The 21,160-nt window shown below is 37.6% G+C and overlaps 1 protein-coding gene across 1 annotated transcript; it reads left to right on the top strand.

The window, feature by feature from the left end:
• The first annotated feature begins 5,111 nt into the window (after window positions 1-5,111).
• On the top strand, window positions 5,112-16,645 carry LOC139708380 (ras-related protein Rab-7L1-like). Its single transcript, XM_071620332.1, has 5 exons — window positions 5,112-5,377; window positions 9,292-9,363; window positions 11,721-11,902; window positions 12,788-12,909; window positions 15,825-16,645. Exons 1-5 carry the CDS (start codon window positions 5,242-5,244, stop codon window positions 15,961-15,963), a joined length of 651 nt encoding a protein of 216 aa, XP_071476433.1. The 5' UTR covers window positions 5,112-5,241; the 3' UTR covers window positions 15,964-16,645.
• The last annotated feature ends 4,515 nt before the right edge of the window (window positions 16,646-21,160 follow it).

Below are 21,160 nucleotides of genomic sequence, written 5' to 3'. Positions count from 1 at the left end.
AAAGGCACGTAGACCTGGCGGTTTAGTCATATGCGTACGCGGGCGCACGATGCACGTTTCATACAGAGACCTATGCTATCGACTCCTCTTAAGTGCTTACGCTTTGACCCATTTCCACGAGTCCAAAGAATTAGAAGTCCGATCCACAGGCGACAGCTGTCACTGTGTAGTCAGTTAGGCTCATGATTTGGCTGATGATGACAACATTAGCAAACTTCTTTCGTGACGTCATACTAAAGGATCTCATAAGCACGCACCCTGGCATCGCTACAAACTGCATGATGTGCAGAGAAGACAACGAAGGCAACGTTGCCTACGCACTTTACTCTTGATGACAACTCAACTTCAGCAATCTTTGTATCAATGCTAACGGTGATCGGCTGTATCATCCAACATCAACAGTGCCCCCGCAACCACCGGGTCTATGTGCCTTTGAAGGGGACTCTTCATTCTTACGTGCATGGGTTGTGACTCTTTCACGCTCGGGCGAGGGACCTCCACTTTATCATGTCCTATCCGAGTTGGCAGTGACATTGAGACTAACGTGGGTTCGAACCCACGCCTGAACCTGAGCCACTTGATTGAAACTACAGACAGATAAACAACCTACTGAGTCACATTGCCGCCCTTTGTGGATATAATTACTTACTTTAATACGTACTTACTTATGGAACGATGGTGTAGGACAGGGCTTGTTCATCGATCAGGGTTGAAATGTCTTCTGCTGCTCTCCTTCCACTATTCAAAGTTATATCTTAAAGTGATATTATCCTAAAGTTATGAAACCAAAGATCAAAAGACCTGGCAAGGAGAGGGGAAAGCTAATGGAATGGAGACCAAGAACCTAATTTACTCGGGTTTTACTCAGGATCTCATCTTGATATTGCTGTACAGCATCATCATTCAATGACATTCAGAGATGGTGCTGCTACTGAGCAACTTGGCTATCAGATATCAATTTGTTTAATGCTGTTTGAAATTTTTGCATTGATATTGAATTTTTGTACATTTATGGATAGGTTATTCCTGGTTTCAGTTGACTTTGGTTTTATACACATAGATACGCTTGAGTATTGCATTGTAGATGGATCTGTTGTCATTTCCTCTTGCTCAACTGCCTTCTTTTGATAGTCATTAATTAGTAGGATATATAAGGAGGGATATATTGCACTTAGTTGATGAGTTGTTTTATTAAAAAGTGGATGAGTCGACTATGTTGTGTTCTTTGGTGCAGTGATGTCCATTGAAGGCTGTTCAGCATGGCAGTCACACTTGATGTGGAAGCGTAATCACTCGTTACAAAGCGAGCTGCTCTCCTTTGAACCATTTTGATCTTGTCTAACTGATCAGGCAAACCTGATGGGGATTCCAGACTGATACTGCATACTCCAATTTGGGATGGACTAAGGCAAGATACCAATGCAGCCTTCTGTACAGCTATGTCACACTTCAATAAATTGTTCCTTACCGTTACTACCTTTGAAATTCTATTAGCATCATTTACAACCTACTTTACATGGCTGTTCCATGACATATATTGCTTGAGAGGTGAACTCCATGGTAACGGCAGTGATGTGATCAACAGCATTTTTTAACTCTTAAAAAATGTTGGGTAAACAATTTGGGTTACCAACCTCTAAATTGATGTGCATGATTTAATAGTTCTCTGGAACAAAGTGCATTTCCCAGGTATCTGCCCAAATATTGAGCTCATGCAGATCCTTCTGGAGATGAGATTGGTCTTGACATTCTCTAATGGGGCAAAATAGGAGACAACAGTCAGGGGAGAACTAGTGTAATTCATAGGCAAATCCAACATCCTTCCTGTGCTCATCTAGCCTATAGATTCTTGGTTCACAGAACATGCTGAGACCATGTCTTCTGGAAGAGAACACATACTCTACTTAGATGCCTAGTCTAGATATTCATTATAGACATTACAGTCTGTAATCTCCGTTTGAATAATCGGGTGGTGTCGGGAAGAGCATTTTGTACCCCCAATTAAAGGACAAAATTCACCTTCATAGACATGAGGGTTGAGTGAATGCAGCAATATTATTAGAACACATCAATGAGAGTTTGAGGAAAATCGGACAATCCGTTCAAAAGTTATGAATTTTTGAAGTTTCTGCTCAGTCACGACTGGATGAGAAGACTACTATAGCTTGTGATGTCATATGAGTACAACTATGTAAAGAAAGTATAAAGAAAATTCAAGATATTCTCACTTTTCTCACATGATAAAAGAACACTCGACTTCTCTCTTTCAAAAGTCAGGGGGAATAATATTACCGCTAACGTAAGTCAGTAACAAGTCGAGGAAATGTGCACTTTATTAAAAAAGTCAAGTTTTGTGAAATTCTCTTTTTATTTTCCTTATATCGTTGTACGCATGTGACATCATACACTGTAGTAGTCTTCTCCTCCAGCAGTGATTGCACAGATACTTTAAAAATTCATAACTTTTGAACGGATTGTCGGATTTTCCCCAAACTTCCACTGATGTGTTCTACTAACAGTGTTGCTTTCACTCAATCCACATGTATATGAAGATGAACTTGTCCTTTAAGCGGAAGTCCTGACTTAACGGAGAGCATGTTTAGTCTGGTAGTATCGAGCAGAATAGCTCGTACCCCCAATTAGATTGAATACCTGATGAAACCGAGAACATGTTCATTTACATCGCAGATACCACACACTACCGGTAATCACACACCTCACTGTATCGTATACACACAGCACAGTAGGTCACTTATGGCCACAGCTTAATGTTTATTACTGTGTCACTGTTTGTACTTAGTGCTGATGCTAGGGTTTGTACATGGCATACATAGCTGTAAATGCATGCTATTCGTAGTGATATGGCTAGTCAGTATTACACTGCACATTTAGCATGTTAAAATGTAAACCTACTAACTGCTCTATAGAGTGTCAGCACCTCACTAGTATGTTTCATCTGAGTTTATATGTACACAAATTCTGAATAACTGCTGGAAACTTTGGAAATAGATTAGATTCATCCAGAAACTTCCTACCTATTTAACCGAAAGGCTGCTGTACGATCCGATTATCCAGTAGATATAACGCACGTCAGAACTGTTTCTTTCAGCTTGTATGTCGATTGTTAAGTGGAATACCCAATTATGCAGTACTAGTACCTGATGAGGCAGAGAGTACTGTACTTATGTTTTGTACTGACTTTCTGCTAGTTGATGGTAAGGTGGGTACACCAACTTAAAGGGAGCGCAAACCCAAAGAGCAATGTGGATTGAGTATAAGCATCAACATTAGTAGATCACATCAGTGAAAGTTTGAAGAAAATCGGACAATCGATGCAAAAGTTATGAATTTTTAAAGTTTTGGTGTTGGAACCGCTGGATGAAGAGACTACTAGAGGTTATGATGTACGAGTGGACAACAATACAAAGAAAATATAAAGGAAATTCAACAAAAATTCACTTTTCTAGCATTATGAAAGAGCACTTGACTAACCACTTTCAGAAAGCAGGAGGAATAATTGCTACCCTTAGCATATGTCAGTATCAAGTTGATGGAATTTGTAATTTTCATGAAAAATGAATTTTTGCGGAATTTTCCTTAGATTTTATGTATGTTGTTGTCCACTCATACGTCATAACCTCTAGTAGTCTCCTCATCCAGCGGTTCCAGCACCAAAACTGTAAAAATTCATAACTTTTGCATCGATTGTCCGATTTCCTCAAACTTTCACTGATGTGTTCTACTAATGTTACTGCTCTCACTCAATCCACGTTGCTCTTTGGGTTTGTGTTCCCTTCCCAGTCTGTACTTCTTTAGTGCAATCTCTGTAGAAGACCTTCAGAGATTTTCTCACTTCAGAATGTGCCATAGTCATACCAGCTCTTGGTCAACTACTCATTCAATGGAAGTCCACCACAGCTGTGCAAGTATACTCTATAGCTCAGTAACTAGTACGTTGTACTCGAAAGAGAAGAAGAGCACTTATTAGCTGTGGTTAACTTGAGCATTGCTATGTATTACAGTATACACTACACTGAATTGTGACCCGTGATATGTAACTTTTTCATACCATTCTCAATATGAGGAGCTGCATGAGTTGAGGAGTATGAGGCTTATGGTCCACTTGCTGAGAGTAAACACTTGATGGTAAAAGAGTTGTGGTAAGGTATTGTATGCAGTCATTAAAGGCCTCTGATCTGCAGGCTTACTAATTTCAAAAGTTGTACATAACACTGTAGTAGAGTTAACTATACACAGCCCAGTCGCTGTGCGTTTTTACAGCGACTGGGCTGTGTATAGTTATAGTAGAGTATGATATTGTACCGGTATGTTTCACGACAGTGCCTTTGCAGAGGTTTGACACACAGTATGTTTCATAGTCCTAGGTTGGTTTGTCACTATGTTGCCATGTGTCAGAAATTCATGTTTGTTTATAGATTGCCTCACTCTGTATGTGTTTTGGATCTTACTATACATACTCCATGACAACTCCAGTTATAACGAAGTCCTCAGAACCGGCATTTTTCTTTCGTTATATCAAAATTTTGTTACAACCGACCAAATAAACAATGAAAAGCAAAGAGTAGATAATGTTGCAGCCTGAATTTTTATTTTGTTGTAACCGGAATTTTGTTATTACTGTGCTCGTTAGAACGGGAGCGCACTGTATGTTTAAAGTAAGATTCAGGACAAAAATGATTACATTTTGTGCAGTTCTTCATCACATAAGGAATTCTACACTGTTAACAATATCATGGTCTGTGACCAAGATACAGTGTACTTCAACAATTTTAAAAATTGTCCGTAAGAAGCCATATGACTGGTGGAGGATTTTCTAACATTCATAATGTCAGTTCTGTCTGATTACTGGTTGCATTTCCTTTCAGCTTTTGCTGCTCCACAGCTGTGATTGTTGACTTGTTCCGTTGACTCTGTCTGTATAATGAATTTCGCATTTGTGGTCAGATTTTGTTCAAATGAACTGCATTTTTCATTTCCATCTTGAAAGCAGGAAACTACCAGTGTGTGGAAAGGACAGCCACTAACATCATTGACAGGCTGTGGCTGCCATTTGATGGACCATAGAGACTGCAATACCTACTGGATGCTGCAGTTCACACCATCAACTTCAGATATGCCAGTATAGGGAGACTTGCCTCCTGTCATTATCACCAGCCAGAAGATCTTCCATGGTGCTGTGACATAACAACATCTGTGCTGCTGATTTTGAGAGGTCTAAGGATGGATGACCCAAAGCATGTTAAAGAAAAACTTTTTAAAGTCATAATAGTTGGTGACTCTCTGGTAGGCAAGACAACGTTTGTGCACAGATATGTCAGTGGCAAGTTTGACCCAGGTTTCAAGACAACTGTTGGTGGTAAGTGAAAAAAAAAGACCAAAGGATCTGGTCATGTTAATGTTTGATGAGAAAATTCTGTTCAGTTTGGTAGTTCTTTGCTAGAATAATAATTCAATTCAGTTATAAATGTGGCTTACTCAGGAAAACCACCAAGGCCCAACTCATAGAGGTAGTTTAATTCAAATCCATGGTTAAAATGATGGCCATGGACTTTTAAAATGTGCATGAGATAGACATGCCATACACATGTACGTGTCAGCATGCATTCATTTTCTGATGCCTGCTGCCTTCCATGTTGTGACATGTACATTTGTGCAATCAAATTGGCTAGATTTAAATTACCTTGGTGAATTTAGTTCCATCAAAGTAGTATGGACGGTTGCATCACTAAATATGAATGGTATTGTACGATTTGATTCTGAAATTATTTGTCCCATTTATGGTAAAATTAACTTCCTGTTTTGATAGGACATTGCTATATGTGGCATTCATTTCATACATGTGATGTTCATTGTTTAATGTGATACAAGGGGAACAGTAAATTCAAACTAGCATTTCCTTGTACGCATATCGGACATGCTGTGGATTGTTAGTATCTCAAGTAGTGACAGGACAAAACCGAAAGTTTGATGCTACTAATTATAAGATTGTTGGGGACATGATTTTCTTGTCCATTTTAGTGAGTGATACAAATTTTGTTTTCTGGCTTTTGATTGAAAACTTTGTCATGTCACCTGCCAAGATGTAGTTCAAGTGGTAATTACAAGAACAAGAACAAAAACAATAGCAACAAAGTATTTCATGTAAAGACTAGAATATTCCCATTCACCTGTGTATTTCCTGCGCAATCACATCCATTAACTGAACTTAACATGTCAAAGGCAGACAAATTGCAAGTACCGGGTATGCACTTAATGATAAGTGTGTGTGTCAACATTTGTTGCCAAGATAACATTGAGAGGAATCTGTATCATTAAAAATATCATGTTCTTAGCACTTCCAAGAACCATTATCCATCAGTAGGCCCTATCTATTGATTGCAAGAGTGTGTCAATATTTGTGCACAAGTCTAGAAACCCCCCCCAAAAAAAAAACAAACAAAAAAACAACAACAACAAAAAACAAAAAACAAAAAACAAAAAAAAAAAAACCTGCATTTTGTGGATTAACAATTACCATACTGTGTTGTAAGTACAAGTATGTACATGCCTTTAAATCTCTGTGTGAAGATCAACAGTTTCTTGACAAATGTACACTCTCGGCAAATTATAGATTTCCTCTTTATGTAGTTAGACTTTAGAACCTTCTTTAATTACAGTTATAAAAATAAGAAAGGGTGATAAGAAATAGACAATTGTTTACCAAGTTCAGAGGTCTTTTTTTTTCCCCTGCAAAGGGGGGGGGGGGGTGGGATGCAAAATATTCAGCCATAATTTCTGCAATGAATGTCCAGTGGTGGGTGGTGTAAATTGGTAGACAGGTTAAAAATAAATTGACAATCATTTGCATAAACATGTTATTGGTTGTAGGTCAAATGTCAAATTGTACTTTGATTAAAATATGTGATTTTTAGTGATTCTCACAGCTAGGACTATATGGCAATGAGGATTTGTACAAATACCAGTAAGTGCTAAAATAGATATTTGCTAGCAAAGTCCAATAGTAATACTGTGTGATGCAATGGATAGAAATTATTTGGAAAAAAAAAATGCCCTTGTGCAGAGTGCTATTTAAAAGGTTAGTCCTTGATCAGTGGTCATCAGCTCACTCATTTGCTATTCTTATCAACAGTATGACAACTGTTCTGCAGAAATTAGTGAAACTTCACAATTTTACAACTTTTTTAATCTTTATCTGGTTTGATCAAATTTTCACTGTTGTACTCATACAATTTTACTCTTTCTTATCAAAGAAAGTTATAGCTGGGGTGGAATTCCTCTTTAAATTCCTCTAGTTGTCTAGCCCACTGGAGGTGCGGGGAGAGTAAGGGATCGTCTGCGGCGTCTGTCCGTCCGTCCATAACACTACAACCACTCAAATAACTCTCTACTGAGGACTTCAATTTCAATCAAACTTGGAGGGAAAAGTGGTGATGCAAAATTACACATTTTATTAAACATGAAGGTCACCTCAAGGTCAAAGGTCACAGGCAGGAGTCTATGAACTTTAGGGCCCAATGTTAAGTTTTTACAGCGCGTTTCGATTATGGCTCTTAACTTTTGATGTATAAGTCCATTTGTGACCAAACTTGGATGGTACATTTCCCTTGGGGAGTTGACAGTCTCCAAAAGGTCAAAGGTCGTAGACAGGGGTCAACAAATTTTTAGCGTCCAATGTTAAAGGTATTAGCCCACATTTGCAAACCCACGAAAATCAAAACTGCATAAAACAGGTCCAATATGACTTCTAGTACAAGTTATAACAGTATATACCTCACCTGTTGCTCTTTGTCTATACCATTCGATAAAAGAGAGAAAATCATCGTTTTAAAATCAATTTTCAAACCGGGTCAACCCGACCCAAAATCGAATTACGAGCGCGGGCTATAGCTACGTACATGTAACTTACACATGTATCGCATGCATGTAGTACGTACGTGGACCGGAGCTAGCGAGCGTTATACGCATGCATACGGTGCATTTTCATTTATTTTTATGAAAGTAATGGACTAATTGGAACGAAATTTTGCACAGGTAGGTGTTACTGCAATCATACCCAAACTCCATGCTAACTATGAGACCAATTGCTGCAGGTTTACAAATGTGGGCTAATACCTTTAAGTTTTTACGAAACGTTTTGATTATGGCTCATAACTTTTGATCCCTATGTCCATTGGTGACCAAACTTGGATGGTAAATGTCCCTTGGGGAGTTGAAGGTCACCACAAGGTCAAAGGTCACATACAAGGATCAACGAACTTTTAGGGCCCAATGTTAAGTTTTTACGGCGCGTTTCCATTATGACTCATAACTTTGGATCCCTATGTCCGTTTGTGACCAAACTTGGATGGTAGATGTCCCTTAGGGAGTTGAAGTTTGTCACAAGGTCAAAGGTCACAGACAGGGGTCAACAAACTTTTAGGGCCCAATGTTAAGTGTTTATGGCGCATTTTGATTATGGCTCAGAACTTTTGATCCCTATGTCCGTTTGTGACCAAACTTGGCTGGTAAATGTCCCTTGCAGAGTTGAAGGTCACCACAAGGTCAAAGGTCATAGGTGGGGTCAATTAACTTCTGGGAGTTAGAAAAACATTAATTTCTTCTACGTGAATGGACGAGACACATTTTGGCACTTGCCTTGTATTGCTGGTATTCATTATCCCAATTTACTTTGACTTACACTTGAAGAGTAAAAAAAGTACCGGTACCCCAGAAAAAAAGAATGGTATGATTGTAGAAAATGACAGAAAAACCTGAAATCAAGAAAACAACAACAACAACAACAGTTGACCAGTTATATGTTGGTAAATTGTGGTCCCATTTAGTCACCTGCCAATTTTTATTCAACACAGTGTACTGGTATTGTCTATGTAAATGTTTGTATCCTGTTTTACAAAGCCTTCATTTGCTTGAAATGCCCAGGTAGACCACAATATATATTTTTGTCAACTCTTCATGGATAATTCAGAAACCCTTATCTGGGCGGAAGTTTAATTTGAATCATGGAACAATGTTTCTGCTTAGTAAAATGTGGTCAGAAACATACCAGTGCTGTTACTTAACAACTCATTTGTGGTCTTTGTTGGATGCTGTGTACGATGACTCTAATATTCATGTGGCTGTATTTCCAACAGCTGTGAATTGGTCAATGTTTTCATGTTGTATTTTATTTTCATTCACTTTTCTCCTACAGATGCATTCTCCTTTCACTGAAACACAAATTTGTACTGTGCATGTTTTATGATGGTGTGTATGTTCACTTTTTATTTTCAGTTGACTTTGCTCTAAAGAAAATCCAACGGTCGGAGGATGACATTGTCCGACTGCAGCTGTGGGATATAGCAGGTATGCTCAACTTTGTGTTGATGGCAAAAAGTAGACTAGCATTGCCATAACTAGACCTCATTTTTCTTGTAGAATTTCCTTGTGGAATACTGCTGGTTCCTGCTACAAGCAACCTCAGGAAATGACTTTCATCTAAAGTAACGGAAGTGCCCATGGAAACGATTTCACTAATGTGTGCAGTCATTCCCTTTCAGCATAATTGTTAAAGCAGTGCTGAAGTTTCTTGACCAAACTGTTTATTGCTAGTGGATGTATATTATACTGTCAGGGATATATGTGACCGTGCATCACAAAACCAGCAAAAGGTTGCACCCCTTAATATTATTTGAGGACTCAAAGAAGGTGAAATGGGCCAACTGAGTCAATCTTGAGTTTTTCATATTTTCTGAAAGAGCTATCCTTCTTCTACATTATTTCACATTTTGGGATCATAACATGAATGGGAAAGTGTGTTTTCAGCAGTTTTTCTACAACCCTTTTTGTGGAGAGTAGAATGATCAGGTATGTCTTGGTGGGCCCTTTTCATTTCTTGAAAATCCTTTGCACACTCTTTACTTTCTCAACTCTAATAACTTTTGCAAGGATAATGCTATTGCTTTGAGAGTTGGCATTAATCATGGACAGAATGTGTTGATAGAGCACACTCAATTTCAGCTTAATCTGATAATCCCTTCATTGTTGTTGGTCCAGTGGTTTACATCCTGTGTTTTGTCCCTGTCAAAGCAAACCTAACATGGTTTGGTAAAGATTAAGCTCTTGAATAGACCCTGTACTTCAGAATCTCTTTTCTCAGTTCACACTTTTCCAGAGTGTGTGCTTTCTCTCCAATATTAAGATAGGCTAGGAGAGTCCATTTGAATTGAGTATACATCATTTTAAAGCATAGAGTCTGCTCTTTCAGAATCTGCCCTTAACTAAAAATTCATGTCTGGCGACTTTTTGTTGGTTTTGTGATGCGGGGTCACATATATTCTCTGCATTGTGCTTTTTTTTCTTTATGTGTGTATGTTGGAGTGGATTTGGATTGTGTAGTCACGTTGCCATAAGATTGTTCTTCTCAGTGATTACAATAAGTGTGACATTATGGGGAGGGGGGGGGGGGGGGGGGGGGGGGGGTGGCACAAACTTACCAAAAACTTAACCAGCTTAACTAGGATGGTTTAGAATCATAGATTTGTGTGTGTGTGTGGGGGGGGGGGGGGTGTTTTGTAATCAATATCAATATGATGACAAGCAGTTTTGGTATCATGATAAAGTTTTGTAGATTTATTCACACATTATTCAGTAAGTTTGGCTGAGGTATAAACCTTTAATAGTGCAAGGAATATATGACATGTTTTACAGTCGACGTTTTCCATCTGTGCAACGTTGGACTGTAACAATATATTGCCCTCGTGTAACCTTAACTCTGAAACATGCTGAGCGAGGTTGAAATTATGTGACTTCTTAAAACCTTCCAATGATATTTGGAAAGCTGACATATTGCATTGTGAAGCTTACATGAATTACATATTGCAATATTTGGCATTATCATCTGTATCAGGATGTTTTAGCAGTGCATTAAAAATATGTATTTTCATCCGTTCAATTTTCACTGTGCAATAGAAGAGCATGTTGGAGGGAATACATAGGCCAATGTATTAATTCCCCATAGATTACCGTTGTTAGTGGCTATGCAATAATACGGCATATTTTGTCTCGTCTGTTACATGAGCACTTGCTGAGTGCATGAATGCTTGCTACTGTACTAAGTGTCTGAAGTCTTGTTACAATTCACAAGCACACTTGTAAACATCTTAACTCATTTCTAGTTGCTACATACTCAGTGACGCATACACAATTTGTATGTAGCAACTAGCAAGTGCGAGTCACTCCTTCTTCATTTCAGATTTGACTTCAAAGACTAGTAGAAGTATGGTACTTTTATACAGTTTATGCCTTCTCTAGATGATAATAGATGATAATAATTATATATGGATGTCTTTAATTCGTGGAATACCAGGGAATATTGCGCTAGTTCATCCTCAATTTGTGCAGTGTTCCCTGGTATCCCATTCATTGTTATCCAATATGATATAATTATCCCACAAAAGGGACTTGTTTACAAATGTTGCATGTCTGAGGATATTAGTATACATGGTAGTATAGTATTTCCTTTTAGTTACAGGAGATATTTATGCAAATGGAAGTGTATAACCATGCTATCATAGTACACACTATTCCTACTTAAAAAAATTGAAATTTTTTTGCACATAAATATGAACTCCATAAACCATGATCTGAGTTGTCTGACATTGATGGGTTAAAGAGATATGAAATCATTACCTGTGAATCACTTTCTTGACTTTCCCATGTAGGCCAGGAGAGAGTGAGTTCCCTAACCAGAGTCTACTACAAGGATGCCTCAGCTTGTGTAATCATGTTTGACATCACATCACGGAAAACATTCAACAGTGTGATGAACTGGAAGAAGGACGTTGACAAGAAGGTCACCTTGTCAAATGGAAATCCAGTTCCTTGCCTTCTACTTGCCAATAAGGTGATCTTATTCTTGCTTCTCCAATTTAATAATCCTCTTCACCCCATCTCCCCCCCCCCAAATAATTGTCTTGATTTTTATTATATGAGTGCTAATGTGCAGTAGATTGATGCTAAGGCAGGCTACTGTACTGTGATGTCATTACCACTAGGTTGTTTCATTGGGTGCTTAACCTTTCAAGATTTCTATTAGGTACCTGGGTAGGAAAGTGATGTGTTTATGCATAGAATTTGATATTGAGACATATTATGTCTAGACAGTTGTGATGCCTTTTGGGCCTTTCTGATTCATATGAAGTGCCAGACAGTTACACAGCACAGTTTACCTTGTAGACCAACAAATCATGATCGCCAGGAACTATAAACTGTATTCGCTGACATATTGTGAAAGATGCAACAGCTGTCTGGCCTTTGTGCACACATAATTTGTAAACATTGAATGGAAATGACCATACAAATAAGATGTACATTCTCATTGCTCCATTTAGGGTGATTTGGTTTTATGACCAGCTGCCAATATGCTTGCAATTGCAATGATGCTTCTCAAAAATAGGTCAGTGACAAGAACAAAGAATTGCCCAAAAGGAAATGTAATGTGAGAATGTCACTCCATATGCCATTTTCTTTTGTTATCAGCCCATTAAATTTGTGATATTGATATGGAATTTGAATGACACCATTAGTTTCAGTTTTCCTTCTACCGATGCTATTGTATTCTTCTGCAGTGAGAAAACCAGAGCAGATCACTGATACAGCAGAGTCCTGCTCAGACAAACATAAAACATGACCACCAAGTGGGTCTACTTTAGTCTGTTGAGGAGATTTGAGATGTGTTTAGATCATGTGCATGCCATGTCACTAATCCCACATCTATTCTCATGCCCAGATTGATCTTCCTAACCCAGTGGTCAAAGAAGATGAGATCAAGAACCTGTCCCACAGCCAGGACTTCTTAGGCTGGAACAAGATCTCTGTCAAGGACAACACAAATATAGAACATTCCATGAAGTAAGACTGCCTTCCAATTACTTAATGATAATAATAATCATAATAGTGGCTACTTGTATAGTGCACAGGTCCACCTTTCAGTGCTCATGGCGCTTCAAAAAGGAAAAGATAGATATGTACATGTATACATGTTCAAACATGACAACAGAGAAGGAAATGGCAAACAACAAACAAACACATACCAGATAAAGAATGCAATATTTTTGAACATTATAGACAGCAATTGTAGTCCTCAGTGTGAGAGGAACAGATATGTTTTAAGTTTGGATCTGAATGTTTCTGTAGAAACTTACCCTGTTGTACTGCATGGAAAAAGTGGGATATCATTTTATTGGTTCGTCTTTGTGTCAAATGAGTATATGAATATAAGAACGACCCAAGTCCAATTTTTGGCCAAATTCAGTTTTTCATGGGAAATTGTAGCTTATACATGGACTCATCTTGTGTGTAAATGATAAATCCTAATTACCCCCGGAAGTGCCTGAAATGAATGAGTTAAATCTTATATTAATGTAAGAATGAAGGACTTGGGTCATTCTTACATTCATATAATAGCGCCCTCTCTCATCCTTCTCCCATTTCTATAGCAGAATATCATGTATATGAATCAAAGAACGACCCAAGTCCATATGAATCAAATAACGACCCAAGTCCACCACACAAAATGGCCTCTCCACAATTAATGTAAATGTTAATTGTCATAATATTATATGTTCTAATTTGTAAATACAATGTTGCCTTCCCATCACAGTTAAATAGAATATTATTGGACAAATAAAAAAGATATGAAGTTTTTTTTAGTTTACTCGAAATGATCCTCCGTGGACTTGGGTCGTTCTTATATTCATATACTCAAATGCTTTTCTTTCCTGTGATTGCACATTACAGTCAATGTCAATGTCATATTAAAAAAGAGGAATAAAATTAATGTATTTCACAGCTCCACATGGGTACCATACACATGTATGGTGCTTCCATTAATGGAAAAGGGAAATGATCAACAACCAACTTATGTAAATGTCTCATAGTCAATTTGCTTTTGCAATTCTGGTGGATTAAGCACACATATGCAAGGTTGACTGTAAGGAAACTAGCTTGGTGAACACTCAGAACTAGCACAGACTTTAAAGGACAAGTCCACCTTCATATACATAAGGATTGAGAGAATGCAGCAATATTAGTAGAACACATCAGTGAAAGTTTGAGGGAAATTGGACAATCCGTTCAAAAGTTACGAATATTTCAAGTATCTGCGCAGTCACTGCTGGAAGAGAAGACTACTACAGTGTATGATGTCACATGCGTACAACTATATAAGGAAAATAAAAAGAGAATTTCACAAAACTTTACTTTTTGAATAAAATGCACATTTCTTCGACTTGCTACTGACGTATGTTATGGGTAATATTATTCCCCCTGCCTTCTGAAAGAGAGAAGTCGAGTGTTCTTTTGTTATGCGAGAAAAATGGAAATGTGTTGAGTTTTCTTTATTCTTTCTTTATGTCGTTGTACTCATGTGACATCACAAGCTATAGTAGTCTTTTCATCCAGCCGTGACTGAGCAGAAACTTCAAAAATTCATAACTTTTTAACGGATTGTCCGATTTTGCTCAAACTCTCACTGATGTGTTCTACTAATATTACTGCATTCACTCAACCCACATGTCTATGAAGGTGAACTTGTCCTTTAATTGAGCTGTCCTACATGGAGGCATGCAGCTAGGTCAGCAGCACAACTCGAGGCACAGTTTATGCCATGGCATGCTACCTGTTACATCTCAGTCACAATCAGTGCATGCAATGTATGGCATCCCATATAAATGTTATGCCACATCACTTATAAATTGTTGCACTGCATTTATAGGCCCTCCTTTCATGTGATCTGCAATGATAAAATGCATAGTTTATCCATTGTCACACAGAGTTGACACTTGGTCTGCCACAAGTTTGCATATTGTGTAAAGTGGCTGCATCAATTTATAGTCATGGGTGGGCCTAACTTGCCCCGCAATCATACATTAATCTGTTTTTGTGTTTACCAATTTTTGACATGAGTGAACTATTTTCATGTCATGTACAAATCATGTGTAATCCGTGTTGCCATGTGTGCACACCACAGGATATTTTTAGTGAATGATCAGATGTAAATTGTTGATTGACAGAACATCTTAACCCGTTCCATACGGGAACCTGGTGGCCTGTGTATCAATTCTATGGACATTTAAGAATTCAGTATGGAACGGGTTAATATGTCATCTCCACCAAATATGTGACAGTTTACAAAATTATGCACAATGTAATATAAACTATTCAATCTAAGAATATGTGTTCAAGACTAAATGGACATGTTTCAGTGCACACTGGTATACATGTTTTGTCACCAAATAGCAAAAGCGGTTTTGCCTATAGTTTGGTTTGTGAGATATAAAAGGAAGTAGCATAAAGACCTGAAGACATGTAAAATTCATGAATATTCTGAAGTCCTGCAACAAGCCAAGATGTAGTGTGTCAACCTATGAACACTCCCACTGTATGCTGTGATATAAACCTGTCCATTCTAGGTCAGTTGTGCACACAAGAGTCTTGCATCATGTACAAACATTTTGTATATACAGTGGACTGCTGTTATAAAGAAGTCCTTGGGACCGGCAATTTTCCTTCGTTATGTAAAAATTTCTTTATAAACGAACAAATAAACAATAAAAATATATAGTGTGGATAATGCTGCTGCCTGAATTTTTACTTTGTTGTAACCGAAATTTCGTTATAAGCATGTTCGTTATAACAGGGGTGCACAGTAAATGGTTTTGCTCATCAAGCCATGTGTTATATTTGATGCCACTCCTCAAATTGATCTCATAAAGCCGATATACTGTAACACTGCTCCTTTTGCTTTCCTCCTTTCTTGCTCGTAGCTTCCTTGTGGATGAGATCCTGGCACAGACGACTGTGGTGAGAGAAATGTCTTACTCAGAGGGTAGAGTGGACAGTGATGGCAGGATTGTTGTCCAGGAGCAGAATAACAAGTCTAGGCTTCTTTCCTGCTGCTCCTGATGAGATCTGCGAGTATGGACATTCAGTGTTTGTGGAAGCAGGATGTCGGGAGCAGCGAATCACTGATTGAGAAATGAAGATGAAAGGATGTTTGCACAGGGATATTTTGAGGTATATTTTTTTGTGATGATGAATAGTCTAACGTGATACCTACTCATGTGTACTATGTGGCAGATTTTTTTAGAGAAGGCTGCAAAAGCTGTATCTCAGGATGCCTGGAAGCGCCATCATGATTCCATCCCTCCCAAACTTGGGATGGTTTCATGAGAAATGATCATGAAGTGTTGTGAGAAATGTGTGATTAAGAATGGCACCTATTTTCCTTGTAAGGAGGTGATTGTGACATAACAAAATATCTAGTGATTGATAACATTGATGAAACTAAAAGTTGATACACCAGTGTGAATGATCTTGGTAACAACCAAGTTTATCAGCTTTAGTCTTTGATGCTCTCAGTTGAAATGCCAGAACTTTGTCAACTCTTGGGAACTGTATTACAAGTTGATGTTGTTTTTAATCAAAGTTACAGTCACATAAAAAAACACAAATAAACAAAACTTAGTTCCTTTTGTATGGCAATATTGTGGGTGATTTCAAATGTTACAATTTTAAGTTTCAAGGGGACAGGGGTGCTTAGAGGTGTATGTACAGATCAAAAGCTGAATTCTAATGAGGAAGAGAAAGTTATCATGAGAGCAATATGAAGATAAAAATGTAATTTTTTTTATGGGGGGGGGGGGGGAGGGGGTTACAATCTATCTGTATAAATGCTTTTCTTCTGACCTGAAGCTGAAACATTCCTATTTCCCCCATATAATCTCTTTGCAAATAAGGAAAAGCTATGTGTGTGATTTCTTGTTCCTGGTATTTGCTGGGTCTGAACGGGACCTGTTGCTATTGTGTCTTGAAGGGAAAAAAAAGCAATGCATTTATTCTTTCATTAATTACGTTTCAGAGCAATAATTGCAACCAAAGAGGTACTGCATGTGCTGCTGCATTAATCGCATTCCAAGCTCAGACCAATTTGTTGCATAAAACTGCAGAGTAAGTTGATACTCCTGACAACCACAATACATCTGAAGCTCTCATTTTCATTTCATTCTGAATTCATTCAGAATTCATTGAGCTATTATGGCAGTGAGCAAGTGTGCCACACAGAGCTTGGGAGCTCAATGGGAATTGGAAAGTAACATGCCATTCAAAATTCCTCTAAAATATTGAGATATACTACCTTTACACTTCTGCAACCAAGTGACCATTAGCATGATCTCCAGGAGATACATTTGACTGTTACTATTTGTGAAGCACAGTCCCTCCTTGAGGGCCTTCCCATTGGCAAAGAAGTAAATGTACACTTCAGCACTCTATGTGAAAATATGAGAGTTGCTCTTTACTCTTTTTGGGATCAAATTTTTGTATTTGCAGCTACAATATCATGGGCACTGTCAATCATTTCATTTTTTTCCCCCAAATTCTCAGTAAAATGCAAAGACAAAGGTGAAAACATAACATTACATTGGATTACAATATTAAAAAAAAAAGAAGCTACATATTGAGAGAGGATAGAAAAAAAAATAAAATCGTACTAACAGTTTCCATAATTTGCGATTTAATATTGATCAGTAAATTTGTTCTATCATCAGTAGTGCAGTGCAAAATGTCACACAACATTTTTTGTTTGTTTGCTTGTTTTGTCTTTCCTGTACATATTTCCAGTACATGTAAGTACTGCTGAAATATTTATTACGATTATTTGTGATCATTGAATATGTTTAATATCGATTCGCTACATATGTGCATTGTGCCTGCTCTCTATTGTCAGTCACATAAGTGCCTGGACACATTAGGGGAGGTCACACCACACGAAACTCTGCGTAGTTTCACTACCTGGTATTTTGCTTCATGTAATTTGGGCAATCATGTGACCACAAACTTCTCAAGAAGTAACCAGCGAAACTTCTCGAGAAGTAACCAGCAAAACCTGTGAAACTTCCTGTATGGACTTGGGAAGTTTCAAATTTCCTCGAGAAACTATGCATAGTTTTGTGACTGTGCAAGGCTGAAACTTCAAGAAGTTTGTAAAGCCAGAATAGATCCATACGTGTTGTTTACGCAGATTATGCATTCTTATGTATGCTGTTGTACATTTGCATTTTTTCCTCTCAGAGCTCAAAACTACAGGTAGTTTGGTATCACTGAAACTTTGCGTAGTTTTTTCTGTAGTGTGATTGCGTGCTCAAACTTCTGAAAGTTTTTGGAAAGGAAACCACATGATTGTAGTTTTGTGTAGTGTCATCACGGCTAATGATATCCTGGAAGGAGAGAGCTGTGGATTAAGGATGTGCCAAAAGCTGTCAACTCAATGTCAGCTAGGACTTCAACCATTCTCAGCAGCACATACTGTGATTACAAGTCAAGATACTATACCACTATACCATTTCAGCCCCACACGTCATGACAGATTTTTGTAGACCATTGATTTCACTGCTTATATTTCAGCATGGCCCATCTGTTTGTAATGGCATATGAAATGGCATGTAGGATGTCTTTTTACCAAACATGAATTTACAAGAATGTAATATTTCCAGGTTCAAGACGTGTTTTTGAGCACAACTGCTTTTTAGCTATTGTTTTCATATGTTTGTGATTATTTTTGCAAGTTTATGCTGTATCTAATGCAAAGCAGAATTCATTTTTTTTTTTTTTTTTTAATGTGGGAATGCTTAGGAAGTGCATACAATTTTGAAAGGCACCTAATATCATGGTGGTAATATCTTTTCGTAGCAGCGTATTCATGTGTTCTGTGAGGTTGTATATTCATGACTATTCATGCTCAGGTGAAAATGTTTGCTGAAGTCTATGATTTCTGAATAACATTCACATCCAATACACTGAAGAAACTGATGATAACTTCAGTAGATTCCAGGGTGTCTCTTGAAAGAATCATACTGTGTCAGGTATTTTTTGAGCAGTTTTAGTTAAGTGGTATTATAATGAATTTCTTGGCTTCCTTAGAGGAAAATTAGTCCCAAATGTCATATGGGGTCAGAGAATGCAAAATAAGTACAGAAACAATTTAGTGAAAGATTTGATGATATAATTACTCTGCTCTCAATTTAGAAAATAATATCCATATGGACTCACAGATCTGTCATCGATGGTAACTCTGATAGAATGTATCCTTGTGCACAACACTTAGCTGAAGTTAAAAATATGCATTGTGAATGAATTGCATTCAATTCTGTATTAAGATAAAATAAGATTCATTTCCGTGCATGACAATATTATTTTCACTATTTCAAAAGTGGATATTTTCACAGGAGTAATTTTCCATGCTCTGCCCATCAAAATGAATTTTACATGTTTTTAATTTTACAGAATCAAGACATTACATAATGGTTTCACATATAAGGCCCCCCAAAAAATGGTTTGTTTGCCCTTCGCGACCGACCGAAAATCACAGAAATTTCGGGTCGCGTTTTTTTTTTTTCTCTCTCTCTTTCAAGTTTATTTGTTCCACAAATTTCATCTTCTGCAAATTTGTGAGCGGTTTTATACCTTTTTGGCTCAAGTGCGTGCACGCGCACGAAATCCAATCAATGCATGCATATGCGCATAGGTAGTGCGCTAGCTAGCTAGCTAGCTACCGTAACGGCTGCGGCGCGGCTGCCAAGATGACTACTTTTGCAGCATCCGTTACCAGCCGTCATGGCACCAAAACTGTTTGGAGTTCAGTTGCCAGCATCTCACTGGAAGATACTTTTTTGGAGCTGTTTGCAAAATATAACAAAGATGAACGTTATAAGTGTTTGTCAGTGAGTGTTGCTTCTGCCTCGCGTACCGGGCCCTGGCAAGACGTAAATTTGAATGAATCCCTTGGAGTTTTGAGTGCATTGACATGGAAAAAAGGGGTATCTGGAAAAAAAAAAAACGACCTACCGACCCTCTTGGGTTTTGACAATTAAGGGCAAACAAACAATTTTTTTTTTTGGCCTAACAAGCAGAAATATTTGCATGCTTTTATTTTTGTGCTAGTTTCTGGTCACACGTAATGCACAAGAAATTCCACTTTTACAGTAATAAGAATTTAGTTAATAAGTATATGTAAAAACTTTAATCAGGAGTCACGCTTAAAGATGGGCATCACTTTTGCATTCCTCCCAAATAGCAAAGAAAATGATATATTCCACCAGAATGACAAGACTATTGTAAAGCTATGACATTTCTATGATATTTGAAGGTTGTTAGCCGTTAAAATTCAAATAATGCACCAAATGCTCACCGTAACATATTCTGTGTATGAGGCACAGCTGCAATCCTCCTGTGGTTGTAATATGATACTTATAGAAAACTTTGAACAAAAGATATGCATGTTAAAGCTGTCAGAAAGGAAGAATTCACTAGCTTCTTTTACTTTGTTATCTATAGCGAAAAACAACACACCACTTACATGAACTACATAAGTGCATCACACAGGTCTGTAAAACTAGACTAGTAGTTTAGATTTGTAATTTTTCGTAGTAAGAAATAATTATGCGAATCTTACTGGTCAATTTAACTCAACAAATAAAGACCCTCTTGAGTTTGAAATTTACAGGAGGTTTCCAAATAGTGTTTTTTTTTCAATACCTAAGTGTTCTCACCAAATTTTAAAAAATTTGCATGCAAAAAGGATGACCTATCTTTAAAGAATGTGTTTTGCTGGAACAAGGCTTGTGCCTTGTGTTCCGTGTAATTTATGCTGCATGATATATGTTTGTACCTTCAGTACACTTGCACAGACTTGAAGCTAGATATTGTATCAAAACTTCACAAGTGGGCATAAGACTAGCATATTGAAATTCATGGTAAGGTAACTCCTCTAAAACTTTGCTGCTCAAGCTGGCAGAGGCTGACCATACTTGAAAAAAATGTCTATGATATTAGTTGTTTGATGGTAAAATACAGAACTGACACATTGGGAAATGGTTAGTTACAATAATGTAGCACAGTATTTCAAAGTGTGTAGGATTGAGATATGATTTGTTAGTTCCATGTTGTAAAAATCACTGTATTCCTGTAGAAATATATTTAGACAGTTCATTGATATGTATAATTAAAAATCTTGTGGTATTGTGTATATGATGTACACTGTATTTATTCCATGGCACATTGTATTGCTTGTAAGGTATCGTGTAATATTCTTCTTGAATGTAAT

This window comes from Diadema antillarum, unplaced genomic scaffold (genome assembly GCF_040938485.1).
Source record: "Diadema antillarum isolate AM-2024a unplaced genomic scaffold, OU_Dant_1.0 seq00001330_RagTag, whole genome shotgun sequence".
In the NCBI taxonomy this organism is placed as follows: domain Eukaryota; kingdom Metazoa; phylum Echinodermata; class Echinoidea; order Diadematoida; family Diadematidae; genus Diadema; species Diadema antillarum.
Note: the sequence above shows the minus strand (reverse complement) of the source record. Positions and strands in the feature narration are given on the sequence as shown.

Bases quoted from the DNA above. Each gene is read 5' to 3' on its own strand.
- LOC139708380 (XM_071620332.1), top strand. From the start codon at position 5,242: ATGGATGACCCAAAGCATGTTAAAGAAAAACTTTTTAAAGTCATAATA. The intron at 5,378-9,291 runs GTAAGTGAAAAA...TTTTATTTTCAG, and splicing joins TTTCAAGACAACTGTTGGTG to TTGACTTTGCTCTAAAGAAA. The intron at 12,910-15,824 runs GTAAGACTGCCT...TCTTGCTCGTAG, and splicing joins AATATAGAACATTCCATGAA to CTTCCTTGTGGATGAGATCC.